At 35.6% G+C, this 17,815-nt stretch overlaps 1 protein-coding gene across 1 annotated transcript in view; it reads left to right on the top strand.

Moving 5' to 3' along the window:
* cnk (connector enhancer of ksr) overlaps positions 1 to 17,815 on the top strand; it is a 221,522-nt gene that overhangs the window by 38,364 nt on the left and 165,343 nt on the right. Inside the window, exon 3 of the mRNA XM_090412454.1 lies at positions 9,016 to 9,218. Within this exon, the coding sequence (XP_090268580.1) occupies positions 9,016 to 9,218 (203 nt within the window). The remainder of the gene's footprint in view (positions 1 to 9,015; positions 9,219 to 17,815) is intronic.

Here is a 17,815-nt window from a genome sequence, read left to right on the forward strand (position 1 = left end):
GGGTACACAGATATCTGAAGTTTCAGAAACACTGATCTAACCAAATATTTAGTCTGAAACATAGGTGTATATTATGCTGTTCATTTTCTTAAATTCTGCTTCAAATTTGGATAGACGAAACAGCGTGATATGCACTTACATTTTTTTCAGCATCATTTCAATTTTGAATGTGAAACATATTGAGTGTATTGTGTATTCTGTGTTTAAGTGACTTTGGATCATTTTTGACTTTGTTTTTAATTGTGTACTTATTTTTGATTTTTGATAGACAAATAAAATTTTAAAGATAATAGTTTACAAATTATAAACATATTAATCAGAGGTGCATTTTTGCTAAAATGCAAAAATCGCTCGTGGCAGCATACTTTACATCTTACATTGCCCTCAATAATTATAGTTTACCTTTAATTATCAAATTTTCAAATTATTGTATAAATTAATTATTTATAGTAAAAATTTGTAGAAGGCAACTGTTAAATAAGATTTAATTGTTTTAAAACTCTTAAAAAATAATAAATTAACTCAAAATTAATAATTAATAGAAAAAGAATAATTTATCAATTCGAAATTTATTGTCATTTAAATCAGTAATTTAAAAGAGAAAAAGTTATCCCGAGCTGCTTTTCTCAAAAGAAAAAGAGAAAAGGAAGAGCAAGTAAAGAAAGCAACAAGCGATATAAGGATATCTGGAATTTGTGTGAGCAAAGTGTGCACACCTTGCTCACACAAAGGCATTCAGGGAGTGTCAGTCACTCAAAGGGAGTCAAGCACGGTATGAGTCTTTGACTTCATGAAGGTTTTTATAATAATAATAATTATTATTATTATTATAAATCATTCACATATCCACAAAATTTTCTTACATGCCAGTGTAATATTCTACATTCTTCTTCATTTTATCTATTCCTTTATTTATCTCTATTTCCTTACTTAACATTACTTCTTGCCCCCCCCCCCTTTTTTTTTTTCCTGCTGCTAGTTAGACCTCATTTATAGATCTATCTGACGTGACAGTCCCTGGACAATCGCACAATATCAATTAAGAAATTTATTTATCTTAATGACTGCGCCACTTAATTGATATAATTTTGTTTGAAAGTCAGGGAGAGAAGAAGACAAAATTTAATCTAACACTTCTATGCAAATTTCTAAAATGCAAGTCTTGGTTCGCTGTTATAATTTACTCCCGCAGGTTCGCTAATAATTTTTGGGATAGTGCATTGGCTTAGGAATGAGAACCAGGTAATGATAAAAACAAAACATGTTTATTATCAATCCAAAGACATAATATAAAGCATAGAGAAAATTTGATTAAATTTTAACTTAAACAAAATGCACATTAAATCGCAAATTAATTCACTATCTGAACAACATAAACTGTAATGCTTTTTCTAGCAGAATGACTAGAGAAATTAGACTAATCTTGCTTGACATAAAAAGTATCTTCTATGGCACAATTTAACTCATAAGCATGCACAATTATTCTAGGAAGGATATTACACTAAATTCTCTTCCAACACATTCACTACTTATATACGACTATTTCTGACATTACTTCGAGCATCTTATGAATTAGACAATTTTAACAAAACAACTTCCCTTATAAAAAGAGTGTTCACATATAACTGCCAGATAACAAATAACTTCTTTCTTTCTATTATGATTTCTAGTTACAATCGTATTATATACTGCAAACAAAATAAAGGCTTACTTGTTATCAGATCTCGAGAGGAAAGTCTGATTTCTTTAGATTTACACATAGATACTTTCATCAGGTCAATCCTCGATAATTTTCCTTCGACATACGCACTGCAGTTCTGCCGTGGCTATCCGCAGCCTAGAGCGAGCGGGCAGCAGGCATACATCAGGCATTGGCGGCAGGATAACAGCTTAATTGGGCAACAAGGAATTAAAAAATTGGAAGCTGGTGCGTTAGCAAAAAAAATTCATTCTTTCAAGTTTATATTTGGCACATTTGTTTGGTATGGTATTCTAAGTGAAGTCAATGCATCTAGCAAACAATTGCAAAATATCTCTTGCAATATTATGGAAGCCTTGAAATCATTAGATGTCACAAAAAATTCTTGAAGTCATACAGAAGCGAAAATAATTTTTTGAAAGTGAAGCACCAAGCCCATAACTTTGCTCTAAATATTGGGTTGAATGCTGATTTCCCAACTAACGACAGCACACCGAACTTGACATGTAAAAACTCAGTTCGATTATGAATGTCCTGATGAATCGATTACTAATTTTGAGCGACAGTTTCAAATGAATTTTTTTAATGTAATTCTTGATTCAGCAATAACATCCATTACTGAGAGATTTGAACAGCTAAATAAATATGAATCAATTTTTGGGTTTCTCTTTGACATTGGTAACTTAAAATTTGATAATGATACAGTAAAAAAAAAAAGCTTGTTTCGACTTAGAAGAAACTGTTCTGTCTGATGGTGATCAAAAAGATATTTTAGCAATAGATTTATTAGATTAATTAAAAATAGTGTCTCGGTGGATATCAAATAATTATTCTCCCAAAGAAGTATTAAATTATATTTGTGCAAATAACTGCATAAGTCTTTTTCCTAATGTGTACACATCACTACGAATTCTTTTAACAATCCCAACTACAGTTGCAAGTGCAGAACAGTTTTTCTAAATTAAGACTTATTAAAAATTATTTGAGGTCCATAATGTCCTAAGAGAGATTAGATGGCTTAGCCACTTTATCTATTGAAAGTGATATAGCCGAGACATTAGATCTAGAAGAAACAGTCAAGTCTTTTGCCGAAATTAAGGCTAGAAAGGTTTCTTTTTTTTAAAGAATTAAAACTGTTAAAATTCTTAATTTAGATTTTTTCATATTTGTTGTGTCATATTTAATATGGTTTATGTAATATTTATAAATTGTGTTAAAATTATGTACTCATTATATAAAATATTTTATTTTATATAATGATAAGTATATATATATAATTTTTATATATACACCCAAACCTCTTTTTAAGCGATAGATACTATTATTATTATTATTATTATTGTTCCAGGCAACTCCAAGGAGTTGACAGACTCATCGAGGGAGGCACTAACATCATGTCACGAACAACTATTCGACATTGACACAGTATCTATCATACCTTGCTTTGAACTCATTCACGGTCGTAGCACCCCCAACAGACTCTGGAAGCTTATTCCACTCATTCGCCACTCTCCAAGTAAAAAACCTAGCTCTAACACACTTGTCAACCACGCTCTTGCCCAGCTTCCATGCATGGCCCCTAGTCCTCCCACCACCAGTCATATTTTCAAAAATATCTTCTGGATCAATCTTATAGAAACCCTTCAGTAATTTGAATGTCTCAATCATATCACCCCTCCTTCGCCTATCATCCAATCTCTGCAACCGACAAATCTTCAACCTATTCTCATAAGGTTCATTCCACAGACATGCTATCATCTTGGTCACTCGTCTCTGGATCCTCTCCACTTCCTCCCCATCACAAAGAAACCCCGGTGCCCATAACTGGGCACAGTAGTCCAGATGGGATCTTATCAAGGCTCGATACAGAGGAACAACAACTTGTTTGTCTCTGCATGTTAAACTATATTATAAGCCAAGTGATTTGATGAGCTGATTTAGTCACTGTTGCAATGTGTCCCCTAAACTTCAATTCCCTATCCACCAACACTCCCAAATCCCTGGCCTCATCAATATCCTGGAGTACGGTTACACCAATGCAATATACTGCTGCTATTCTTTTCATCCCAAAGTGCATAACCTTACACTTTGCCCCATTAAATTGACATCCATTTTTCCTACCCCAGTCCTCCAAACTATCCAAATCCTGTAAAATTTTGACATCCTGTGCACTCACAGTTGCTCTATCCAACTTTGCATCATCAGCAAACAAGTGAACACTTCCTCTCAAATCCTTTCCTATATCATTGATGAACAAATTGAAAAGCATGGTCCAAGAACAGAGCCCTGCGGCACACCACTAGTCACAAGCCGTCTTTTAGACTATTCTCCTGCATAAACCACTCTCTGGTATCTCTCCTTCAACCACCCTCCTATCCATCTCACCAACCCTATATCTATTCCCATCTGCTCCAGTTTACTGATTAGGGTTCCATGTGGTATTCTGTCAAAGGCCTTGGCAAGGTCTAGTAGTATCACTGTAAACCCATTACCCCTATCCAGTTCAGCCGTCACTGTGTTATAAAACATGAGCAAGTTACTAAGGCAGGTTATTCCCTTCACAAAACCATGTTGTCCCTCATACAATATCCCATTTTCATCTATCATCCTGTATTCTTTTCTTGACTAATTTCTCTAAGACCTTGACAGTGATTCCTGATATGCTAATCGGTCGGTAATTTACAACAGCAGTTTTGGAACCACCTTTATGCAGTGGAACTATTTTCCCCTCTTTCCACCCCCTCGGGACTAACCCAGACCCGAGACTCAAATTAAACAAAATGGTCAAGGGTACTGACAATTCTTTAGCTGCTTCTCGTACGACACGAGCTGGTATACCATCCAATCCCACAGATGTATTGACATTGAGGTTATGCAATAGACTACTCACCTCCACTTCATTCACCACCCATCCCGTATAATCTATTGGTTTATTCATTTCTACAATCTCACCACCTGGATGATATATACTTGCAAAGTGCTCACTCAGTAACTCAACTATATCAACTGATTCAGTTACCTCCCTACCGTTGGCATTCTTTAAAATCATTCTGCCATGTACATTTTTCCTTTTACTTGCTACATATCTAAAAAAAACTGTTTAGGATTCTCTTTAGCCTGCATGGCCAATGTTCTTTCATAATAATTTTTTGCTTTTCTTACCACACTCTTTACTCTTCTGGCCTGCGCTTTATACCGTTCATGTGCCTGCCGGTCTCCTTTCTCCTTAAATTCCCTCCATAGTTGTTTCTTTTTTTGCAGCTCAAGCTTAATGGTATTATTCATCCATTTAACCCTACTTGATTTATTATTCGGACTCTAGGTATACAATCAGCCATTGCTTCATGCAAACACTTCTTAACTGCCTTCCATGCGCTATCAACTTCTAGTCCTTGCAGTTGTACTTGCCATGGCACTGAACCAATCAAACTCCTAAGCTTGTCATACTTTCCAGCCCGATAATTCCACATGTACCTAAAAATTACGCGTAAATAGAATTCGCGCAAAAAGATCTACTGACTCCATAGAAAAAGTGAAGATTGGTTCCAAATCTGAAATATAAGCAAAATAATTTAAAAAAACAAACATTAAATTCGTTAGGATCATAAGATTTTTATTTATATTTCATGGAAAACACACATACATATAATGAATTTTAATAACTTTAAAAAAAACATATTCATTTCAGTTGTTTGCTAAGGATTCTATAAAAAATTATGTTATTTGTTATCAGTTTCTGACGAACGCGAAAGCTTTCGTTTTCGTGAGACTGTAATATCACTAGAACTACTAGATATGGTATTATCATCATCGACTTCCGCCTCAACTTGTGGAATTCTTCTTGTCATGTCTTTAACAAAAGTACCACTGGTTGTTTCAGTAGTTTTAGGCATAAACTCAGTTATTAATCACTGTGTTGATGCTTTAGATAAGTTGCGATATAATTCTCTGTATGAAGACATTAACAACTTAAGCTCACGTGAAAACTTCCCAGCACGTTCTGCATTTGGATCATGTCGGGCAAAATAATTGCCTAAATTACTGGCCAGTTTAAGACCTTCTTTAATAATATTAGCAGTAAAAGTAGAATTATCTTGATCATTATCATTAACTTCTTTGCTTTCAGGCGTCTCGGAAACAATCTCCATTATTTCATCTTCGCTAAGAGGTTTATCAATTAACAATTCTTCGATATCTGCTGACGTAAGGATCATCGAATTCTTCTCCACCAATTTCACATGCCATACTTATTATGTTGGGGAATTCTGCAGTATGATTGAAGGGAACAGGAGCATTCTCTTTAACACATGCGGGTTAAATAGCTTTCCAGCATGCATTCATAGTTAAAGTTTCTGTTCTCAATTCAGATAATGATAATCAAACCTGATCAATACAACCCATAATTGAAAATTTTTTCCACACAACCAGAACCGACAGTGTTTCATCATCATTTAGCTTGTTCAAAATGTACTGAAATGTTCGTATGACATAATATGTTTTAAAAGTCGTAATTATACCCTGATCTAGAGGTTGTAGCAGTGATGTGGTATTGGGCGGCAGAAAAAAAAATTGCACATTTGTGTGTTCTATGGCAGGATGACCTGGTGCATTATCAAGAATCAAAAGCATTTTAAATTCGAGACCCTTGCCATTCAAATAGTGTCTAACTTCTTTCTGGCACAAAATGTTTGTGAAACCACTCAGTGAAAATATCAATGGTCACCCAAGCTTTTTTGTTGGACATCCAATGAACTGGCAAATTTTGAAAATCTACGCTTTTCATTGGCCATGGTTTTAATGATCGATTTATGAGCAGTGGTTTTAACATTCGATCTCCTAAAGCGTTCGAACATAATAGGAGTGTTATGCGATCCTTTGCTGCTTTAACTCACCGACAGTTTTTTGCATTTTTGATACGTAAGTTCTGTTTAGCATTTTTTTCCAGAAAAGGCCAGTTTCATCCATATTCTAAACTTGTTCACGAGTGCAACCTCCATCTTCAATTATTTTAGCAAGTTTTTGTGGAAATGCTTTAGCACCTGTTTCATCAGCAGAAGCCGTTTCACCTTTAATTTTTATATTATGAAGAGCATATCTTTTAATAAACAACCATTGCTTGCATGAAATTCATATTTTTTCCTTGATTGAGATGAAGTATGTGACTGCAGTTTTTTAATCTGTTGATAAAATCTCAATGCTGATTGCTTGATGGAATTTCCGTCAACTGGCATTCTTTTTTGTACATTATTTTCCATCCACATCACTAAAGCTTTTTTTTTTTGGCCTTTTCTAGAACAACATCTCTTGTGTATGCTGATAATTTCGCACTCGATTTTGTACCAGAACATACTGCTTTTCTAATAGCCTCTTCATTTTTCTTTATAGATCTGACAGTTGATTCACGGACTCCAAAATGCTTACCCACCCACAGCCGTCGCACCTTTCCCAGTTTGAAGACTATCTAAGACTATCATGTGAGGGCTGGATTAAAATTTTTATTTTGATTTCACTTAAAAAATGCAATGCAAAAAATGCGGTAACTGCGTTGTCTACTCAAACACCAAATTCAAACTGCTAAGAACTGCTTTTTTATGCGCAGTCAGTTATGTAGTTCGGGGAATTCCCAATGAATGAAATTCGTAAGAATTTTGAATTTTCTTAATTAAAACGAGAATCCAAAAAAAAAAAAAAAAAAAAATCTCAGAATTTTCTAGAATTTTGAAATTTCTTAGTTGAGACGAAAATGTAATTCTACAAAATTTTCAGAATTTTCTTGAATTACAGATTTTTTCCTAACTTATTAGACTTTAGGTTGGGCATGTAAAAGTGAATAAAAATCACTTAAAAAAATTATTTTTGATATCCGAATTCGCGTAAAAAAAAATTTGCATAAAAAGAGGTTTAAGTATACGTATACAATTTCGACTGAAGGGCGGGAAAAAAAAATCTTGCCCACACTCAAAAATTTGCTCGGGCCGGCGCTGAAAGTTAGTATTATTATACAGTGGTTCTTTCCTGAAGAGGTCCAGTGTAATCTAGAAAGAAATGTGGAGTATTAATAATCAATAATACATTTCAATTGTTTTAAGTGCATTTTATTCAGAAGTTTTAGAGTAGTTGAAAAGAGCGCTAATAAATTTTACTCTGAAGTTTGAGATGTTCATGTATAGTTTGAAAAGAAAACAATCCAAGAAATGTGCCTGTGGAGATTAAGTGCTGCATCATCCATGGTGTCCAAATTTGTCTGTGCACTTATCTCACGTTGTTTTTAGTCAGATGAGGAATTCTAGATTTGCAGAAACTTTCATATTTACTGGATTATGCTCGTTCTTTTTTTTAATAAGACTCAAAACATCTTGAAAAATAATTAGCAGAAATACAGCTGATTGGCTGCTAACATTATTAAAAAAATATTGCAGGATCAGACACTTATTTTAAAGGAGAAATTCCAAACCCTGTGAAACACATGTCATCACTCATGATGATATGTTTAAAATGTCCACATGGCAGGGCAGAGTCTCCCACCAGGTGATGATATTCATCACACAAATTTTTACATACAGTACTGGTTGAAATTGTTCTGCATAGCATTTTCAATATTTCTGTTGCTGTTGTGAGAACCATCATGTCTGCACTAAAGGTACTCATTAAAAGAACTAAGGGATTCATCCCATTTTTGGCTTGCATATATATCATTTCGGCATTTAATTTTGTTTTCTTAATTTTTCTGAAATGATCTAATGGAAAATCAAATTGGAATGACTGGACAGATTTTAATATATCAAATTCCATACATCAAGTGCAGATTAGTAATGTCAGTCATATCATTTTATCATATTTTTCCAATAAACACATGCAAATTAAAACCAACATTTGAAGACCTAGATGTGATCTTGTGTGTATACAAAATATCAAATTTTATTAAATTCATGCAGCCAAAAAGAGTTATTACAATATATAATTTTGATATGATTTACCTGTTTGTGACCCTGCAAATGTCTGATTTAAAACAAATTGGAATGGTTGGAATGGGTTGACATATTTTTGAAAGGATAGCAGATACAAATTTGACTAATATCCAGCCATCCAGTGTCCCAGAATGGCTTGTATGGGATGGACAAAAGCCGCTTAAAGACATATCATTTCACGAAGTATATCTGAAATTCATGTAAACAGGGAAATGAATATTTTCTTGATCGGCAGGCCTTGTTTCATCTACTGTTATAAGCTTCACTTAATACATTTATATATAACTCACATTTTTTAATCACAAAATTAATATAAAAATTATCACTTATGCATTTTTCTTTTCCTAGCATTATAATCTGTCATCAGAAACGTTGCAGTGTCTTGCATTAAAGCTTGGATGTAAGGCTCATAGTTTATATAATGAATTGAAAAGGAATGGTCCTCGGGAAGATATTGAAAATAGCAAGCAGGAGAGAGTATCAACAGTTACTCTTTCAGCAGTTTCTGATATTTTGATTACTGTTAAATCACTTATATCCTGGTTAGACAGGTAAGGATAACTTTGTTTTTTTTGTTATTATTATTTCAACCTACTCAGTTCCTGTTGTCTCTTGAAATAATCTTAAATGCTAAGAAATTAATTTGAATGCAGTTTTATATATTGAAAAACAAGATTAAAACCAGTGTGTTAAGATCATAGCTAAACTGACTCACTCAGTACCAAAGAGATTAAGAAAAAAAAAGGGGGGGGCGGGTAATTGTATGCTATCACTAAATGTTGTTTGATGAAACCAATATACAGGATGCCCACATTGGACCTCCCTAGTTTCGACATGTTACTACTACTTAAGTATATGGACCATGGTACATGGTATCAAAATTGTACAAATGAAAAGGAACACTCACCAAGTTTTTGTAAAAAAAATTCTGGATGAAACTTGTAGAGTTTCTGGAACATTTGAACAACCCAAATCTTACATATTTTTGCATTTAGATTTTTCACTATTCTTTGAAACCAGGGATGTCCAATGTAGATATCCTATATAAAATATAATTGAATCTCTCCCTTAGTGCAGTTACGAGGATGTTGTGACTTTTGTATTTCAGTTACAAATTAGTTGTGAAGGAAAAGTATTTATAAAGGTTCCTCTGATTCTTGTCTAGGATATGAAGAACCCTTTGTAAAGACTTTCAGCTGGTGAGTTAGCATGCACAACATATATAATGTTATTTGCGCAACATATATAACAGCATTTTTGCTGTTATATATGTTGCACATATATAGCATATTGCTAATAATATTGTGAGAATTGGCACCTGACTTGTTAGCAAGAATAAAATGCATATCAAGGCAAATGGAATCTAATTTGATGATGACAAACCTACTGTGAATGCATTTACAGATAAAAGCTAAAGAAACCTTATTATATAATTCATTCATATAAATGCAATCATACACAGCTTGAAGATGAATATTTTCTGATCAAGAAAATATTCATCTTCCTGTTTACATGAATTTTAGGTATACTTCATATGTGTTGCACTAAACATATGAAGAAGAAATTGGATTTGTTATTCCATTCTGTATCAGAGTTTTCCTTACATTGGGATGAAGTGGTTATTAACCTTTCCAATTACGTTCAGAGGAATCTGTTCTAAAATAAAAATAAAAAAAAATTCAACTTTGTCATGACTAAAATTCAACCTTGTTGATTATAAAGGTTGATTTTTTTATACAGTGTGGGAAAGGCATTCATCATCTTCTATTTGTTTCTGCCAGTGTTATCAGACTGAAGGCTGTTGCTCTTCTCCTTTCTTCATCACTATCAAAAACTTAGCATCTCCATTTCAGAAAGAAATGCTCTTCTATCTCTTAGGAAGAATAGAAATATAAATTTTAAAGCAAAGGGAACGCTACTGTAGTTATGAACACCAAAGATTATAGTGAAAAAATATCCTATTTACTCTGACTTTCACCTACTCAATCATAAATCATGAGCTTATTTAAGTGACCCATGAAAAAACCAACTATTTATTTAAGAATATCTTAAACTGACACCACCAGACTTGCTACAAAAACTAAAACTCAAATCACTACATCCTATTCTTCTATGACAGTATGGCTCTCCAAAGATACACAAATCTGGCATCCTTTTGAGACTGATCATGGTTGGCATCAGCTCTCTGACATATGCTTTATTGAAGTATCTTGCTGGTTTTTGACATTACATCAGGTGCTCTGAATCTTACTTCAAGAATTCAGCTTGTTTCACCTAGAAACTAATATAAACATCTAAATCCTCACAAGTCTTGACATAATCTCTCTCTCTCTCTCTCTCTCTCTCTTTACTGATGTTCCAGTGGAGTTTTATATTTGGAAATCTCTTTTCACTGGATGTCATCAAACTGTTTGAACACTGCCTCCAATCCCATTTCTTTTGGTGGAATAATAGAATACCTTTAGGTGGTTTTATAAACAACAATCTGGGCTAGCATTAGATAGCCCCCTTATCTCTTCTGTAGGCTAATCTCTCCAAAGAATTTTGAAAATGCTTTCTAGCTGAAACTATTTCTAAACCAGCCATTGGAGATACATCAATGTCTACGTTATTTGGAAATATGACCTCCCAAGCCCACGACGATTTCTTCATTCTCTTGATTCTTTTAAACTTACAACAATTAATGTAAGTATTCAGAGTATATGAAATATATTCTTTTGTTGTAAAGTAGGAGATCAAAACCAGAACTAACTCTCTATATATGTTGAGTGCATGTATGGTATTTAAGAAGGTTAAAGGGTACACATTCATAAATACATTTTCTATCCCAATATTATGGAGTTAGTAAAGAGATCTTGCAAGCAGTTCCAAGATCTCTTTTCTCCTTTGACAATCCAGTTTTACTGCAAAGTCAAAATGTATAATAAAATATCCATACTTGTCATCAGCAGTAAGACCAGTACTTCATGATATACATTGCCAATTCCTAAACCACCTGAGTGCATGGATGAAAACAACTCTGCTAATCGACTTAGTGCTCATCATACCAGATTTTCAGCTGTCAGTTATACATGTATACACTTCATTAATAACCCCAACCAGTGTTGATCTTATGAGAGATCTGAATCTTAATAAAACACAAGCTGAAATCTTAGTGTCCAGAATGCAAGAATAAGCATCACTGTAATTAAAAATTTTTTTTCCTTGAGTGGTGACCTTGTTTTTTTTAGCAATATTAACATGTTCACATTGAGATGATTGGAAATCTCTTGCCCCCACCTTAACCTTCTGGCTGGGTCAGAGAGAATACTTTGCCCTGTCACAAGTTTGTCTGCATAGCAGCATAGGCATCCACCACATTGTGATGAGTCCTTTGATTGTAACTGAATCTCTGTGGGTGGGTGGGTGGGGGAGAATAAATGTGTTTGTGTTAGGATATATTACAAAACAATAATTAAGCAAAATGCTATATTTGGTTGGTATACTTGAATTACTGAAAGATGTAAATATGTGAGCCATGTGAGAATGGCAAGTATAAGGGAGAGAAAGAACAGGTTTGATTACAAGTATCTTCTGACTAGCAAATGAATTATTAATAATTTACATTTGTGATATTATATACATCTGGTAAGTTGCTGGGTGGAGTGAATAATATGATCCTATAAATGCTTAGAATAGGTATCACCACTCATTCTATGAAAAATTTCATCCCTTACCAACTTATGTGTCCTGATCTTATTCTCTCCTCCTATCCACTAGACTCTGCAAATTGCATTCCCTGATCTGTCTTCATACTCAACATTCCAGATATCAGAAACCACCTTAGTAAGTTGGCTTTGATTCTTTTTTGATAACCAGGTGACCAAACTTGTGCATAGTAATCCATGTGTTATCTGGTGAAAACCTTATATACAGTGAAATCGTAACATCCTTACTTCTGTATGTCACTGTGCTACCTTACAATTTTAGTAAAATGTCCCCAAAGTTTGTCCCTATCCACCATCACCTCCTCCCCCAGATCCCTCATCTCCTCCACCTCCTCTAAGATCTTACCACCAATTGCATACTCTACATCTCATCTTTGCTTCCCAAATTTTAAAGCCTTACACTTTGCTCCATTGTTTCCAAGAGGCTACAATAGAGGTAGCTGGAACACTACATTTGTTCTACCCCAACATAGTTTCCCCAACTTAATATCACCCGCAAACAACTGCATATCACCATTCAAGCCTTTTCCAATATATTTACAAACAAATTAAACAGGAGTGCTTAAGGGTAAAAGCTGTATAACTGAGAGGAGACCTCCTCCACGTAGCCTTCGAAGGAATGTGGAGAACCGACCAGGGCTTCTGATCTAATGTCCAATCCTCACCTTCTCATGGTGCAGACTGTTAGGTATCTACCTGAATACTGAATGAATGAGGATAGGCTGGCAATTTGGGATTTAGCTGACCAAATTGTATTCTTATTAGTTTAAACCACAATATAAAATGATGTTACAACAGGACAGAATTTCATGCCGGCTGGGGTAGGGTTACCATATGTCCCCATTTTGATAATGAAAATATCTGTCCACATACATTTTCGAAAAACTCCTGTTTTGTTTGCATTTCTGTGGGAGCATTTTAGATTTTTTCCCCAGGCATTTCTCCTTTGTTGATAACATTGCTGAAACAAGAATTTCAATCAATAATCGAATCGATTGCGCTTTTAGATATCTGCGCTTTTTTTTTTTCCTTCAACTTTTCACTCTTTCCCGCTGTCCTCACGTTAATGGCATTACTGCGTGCTTAGTGCTTTGATAGTGGTGGTTTTCGAAGTGGAAATTAAGACACATCCTTAGTTTTGTTCGTTCTTAATTAGTATTAATTACCTTACCAAGTAAGTAAGATATTAAATTATCAAATTATATTAGAATTAAAATATATACAACATTTTAGGTTATGACATAACCGTTATGTAGGGCTACTTAAACATTATGATAGAATTTTATATCATGTTACTTATATTTATTTCAGATTATCTGTAGGATGTCTAAAGCTAAAAGAAAGTGCTCCTTCATTGATAATCATAGGGAAAATTTTCCATGTTTTAACCCTGGACTTGAGCCATGGGAGGCTGAATGTGTTGTATGCAATCCTGGTACATACGTTTCAATCACACAGCATGGAATAAGAGACTTGGAACTACATGCAAAAACAGAAAAGCATTTAAAGTGTGTTAGGGGACAGAGTTCAACAGGAAAATTAAGTGATTATTTTATCAAGCCAAATTCAGAATTGAAAGACAGTGTTAGTGCTGCTGAAGGGGCCTTTGCATATCATACTGTTGTTCATCACAACAGTTAGAATTCTATGGACTGTGCTCCTGGATTGTTGAAACAAATTGTCAGCGATTCAGAAATTGCAGCCAAACTGTCGAGTGGTCGCACAAAAACACAAGCCGTTGTAAATTCTGTTCTTGTTCCCCATTCGATAGAAACTATAATCAAATTCCCTTTATAGGTGTTTCAATAGATGCTAGTAACTTTGGTAATTATTATTATTATTACGGGCAACTCCAGGGAGTCCTTAGACTCATCGAGGGAGGCCCTAAACATCATGTCCACACAACTATATGACATTCTCACAGTATCTCTCATACCTTGACTTGAACTCACTCACCATCATAGCACCCACAACGGACTCTGTCAGCTTATTCCACTCATTTACCACTCTAAAAGTAAAGAATCCAGCTCTAACACCCTTGCTAACCACACTCTTGCCCAACTTCCATAGGTGTCCCCTAGTTCTCCCACCACCAGCCCTGATCTCAAAAATATCCTCTGAATTAATCCTATAGAAACCCTTTAGCAATTTGAATGCCTCAATCATATCTCCCATTTTCCACCTATCAACTAATTTCTGCAACCCACAAATCTTCAGCCTGTTCTCATAAGGTTCATTCCATAGACCTGCTATCATCTTGGTCACTCGCCTCTGGATCCTCTCCACCTTCTCCCCATCAAGAAGAAACCTAGGTGACCAAATCTGGGCACAGTAGTCGATATGAGGTCTTATCAAGGCTCGATACAGAGGTACAATAACTTGCTTGTCTCTGCTCATCAAAGTATTTTTCAACAACCAAGTGAGTTGATGAGCTGATTTAGCCAATTTTGCAATGTGCCCCCCTAAACTTCATCTCCCTATCCACCAACACTCCCAAGTCCCTGGCCTCATCAATCTTCTGGAGTACAGTTCACCAGTGTGGTGTACTGCTGCTAATCTTTTCACCCCCAAAATGCATAACCTTACATTTTGTCACATTAAATTGACATCCATTCTCCTTAGCCCAGAACTCCAATCTATCCAAGTCGTCCTGCAAGATTTTGACATCTTCTGCATTCACTATTGCCCTACCCAACTTTGCATCATCGGCGAACAAATGAACTGTTCATCTTAGATCCTTCCCTATATCATTAATGAACAAAATAAACAGCAGTGGTCCAAGAACAGAACCCTGCAGCACACCACTAGTCACAGGCTATCTTTTAGACTCTACTCCTGAATAAACTACTCTCTGATATCTCTCCATCAACCACCCACCTATCCATCTCACCAATCCTATATCCATTCCCATATGTTGTAGTTTACGGATTAGAATTCCATGTGGTATCCTATCAAATGCCTTAGCCGGGTCCAGCAGTATCACTGTAAACCCATTACCCTTATCCAGTTTAGCCATCACTGTGTTATAAAACTTGAGCAAGTTACTGAGGCATGATCTACCCTTCATAAAGCCATGCTGTCCCCCATACAAGTATCTCATTTTCATCAATCCATTCCTGTATTTTCCCTTGACTACTTTCTCCAAGACCTTGACAACGACTCCTGATATGCTGATTTGTTGGTAATTTGCAACAGTAGTCTTGGATCCTCCTTTATGCAGTGGAACTATTTTCCCCTCCTTCCACACCTTCTGGATTAAACCAGACCCGAGACTCAGATTAAACAACATGGTCAAGGACACTGATAATTCTTTAGCCGCTTCACGTAAGACCCGTGCTGGTATACCATCCAATCCCACAGATGTATTCACATTAAGATTCTGTAATAGACTATTCACCCTCACTTCATTCATCACAATTCCTGTATAAACTAATGGTTTCTTCATTTTTTCAATGTCACTGCCTGGATGATATACTCTTGCAAAGTGCTCGCTCAGTAATTCCACTATATCGACTGATTCAGTGACCTCCTTACCATTGTCATTCCTTAAAATCATTCTGCTGTGTACAGTTTTTTTTTTTTTTTTTTTTGCTTGCAGCATATTGAAAGAACTGTTTGGGAATCTCTTTAGTTTGCATAGCTAGTTTCCTTTCATAATCTGCTTTTGCTTTTTTTACCACACTCATTACCCTTCTAGCCTGCGCTTTATACTTTTCGTGTGCCTGCAGGTCACCTTTCTCTTTAAATTCCCTCCACGGTTGTTTCTTTTTTTGCAGCTCAAGCTTAGTGGTGTTATTCGTTCTTTTAACCCCTACTTGTTTTACTATTCGGAACCTAGTACAATCAGCCATAACCTCCTGCAATGCTCCTTGACCACTTCCCATGCTCTATCGACATCCAGCCCTTGCAGTTTTACATGCCATGGCACTGATCCAAGCAATCTCCTATGCTTGTCATACTTGCCAGCATGGTAATTTCACATATACCCTGTCTTAATCAAAAATTCCACACTCTCAGCAATAGGATCACACACTTATGATCACTCTCAGCAATAGGTGGCAACATGGTCATATTCATTACAGTCAAATTCTCAGATACTATTACCAGGTCAAGCACTCTCAAACCCCTAGTATTTTCATTTACATGCTGTCTCAGTTATCCCTTAATAATTGAATAAAATTCATTTCCTTCCTCACATGTGTCCTTTCCTCCTTCCAATCAATGGTACCATAATTGAAATCCTCATAATAATTACTCTCCTTCCACTCATTTCACCAATTTGTTTATGCATACTATCTCCACCATCTATTCCATCACCTGGTCGATAGCAGCGCCCAACTGTATATTTTGTTCTGCTAGTCTCAGTCTCACACCAAATAGCCTCAAATGAGCTCTTTTCACTACCTGCAATACAACTTCAATTCTCCTTGGCTGCAGTTCATCAGCTATCATCAATAACGCTTCCCCCCCCCATTTTATTCTCTCTGTCCCTCCTAAATACACTGTAACCTACACATTCTATCCCACTAACTATATCATCTTCCGTCAGCCATGTTTCACTAATGCCAATAACCTGTGGCCAGGAAGAGCCAATCAAGGCCAAAAATTCTTCCTTCTTGTTCCTAATACTCCTGGCATTAGTATACATGAAATGCAGAGGTCCCTTTGTCCCACCCCTATCTTGATGTGTTATTCTAACTATCCCATTCCGATTTCTTGTCCTTAGTACTTGCTCGGGTACGTTATATGCATTCTTACACTCAACCGTCCACATATCCACTTCCCTCCTCCTTGGTAGGTCTAGTTTCCCTGGTTCTGCACATCCATTTTCACTTTATTCAGCAACACTTTTTCCAGTCTCTGCACACCAAATCCATTCAAATGCAGGCCATCCATCTTGTATAAATCCTTTCGCCCATCAAACTCATTCCACACCACACTGTCTGCATAACCTGTGCATAAAGTCATTTGTGATTATGGCCCTCCTCCTAAACTCCTGTCTGTTATACCATGGCAACAGACTTACTATCCTAACTCTGCCGCTCTTTTCTTTCACTACCTTTAACAATACTTTCAAGTCCTCTCTTATAAAATATTTATCTCCTTTCAATTCATTCATATACCCGCCACAACTATCAATTCTTTCACCCTCTGTTTTTGCGCTCTAATACTCTCATTTACATCCTTAAATTTCGCACCCAGTAAGTATGATTTAGTTAAACTCCCATCTGTCACTCCTTTTAATCACCATACAACACTCTTTCCTTCATTTCAGAAACTCTCCCACTCTTACGCTTATTTTTCCTTTCAAATACTTGTTTATTTCTGTTAGCCGAGGCACTCTGGAAAGAGTTTTGCAGGTGCTCCAACTGCCACTGCGCACTGTGTATCACTGCACGCAACCTAGCGATCTTACTCCCTACAAATAATTCCTCATTTTT

Source organism: Typopeltis vanoorti, chromosome 22, assembly GCF_054136105.1.
Source record: "Typopeltis vanoorti isolate ZY-2024b chromosome 22, IOZ_Tvanoo_1.0, whole genome shotgun sequence".
Lineage (NCBI taxonomy): Eukaryota > Metazoa > Arthropoda > Arachnida > Uropygi > Thelyphonidae > Typopeltis > Typopeltis vanoorti.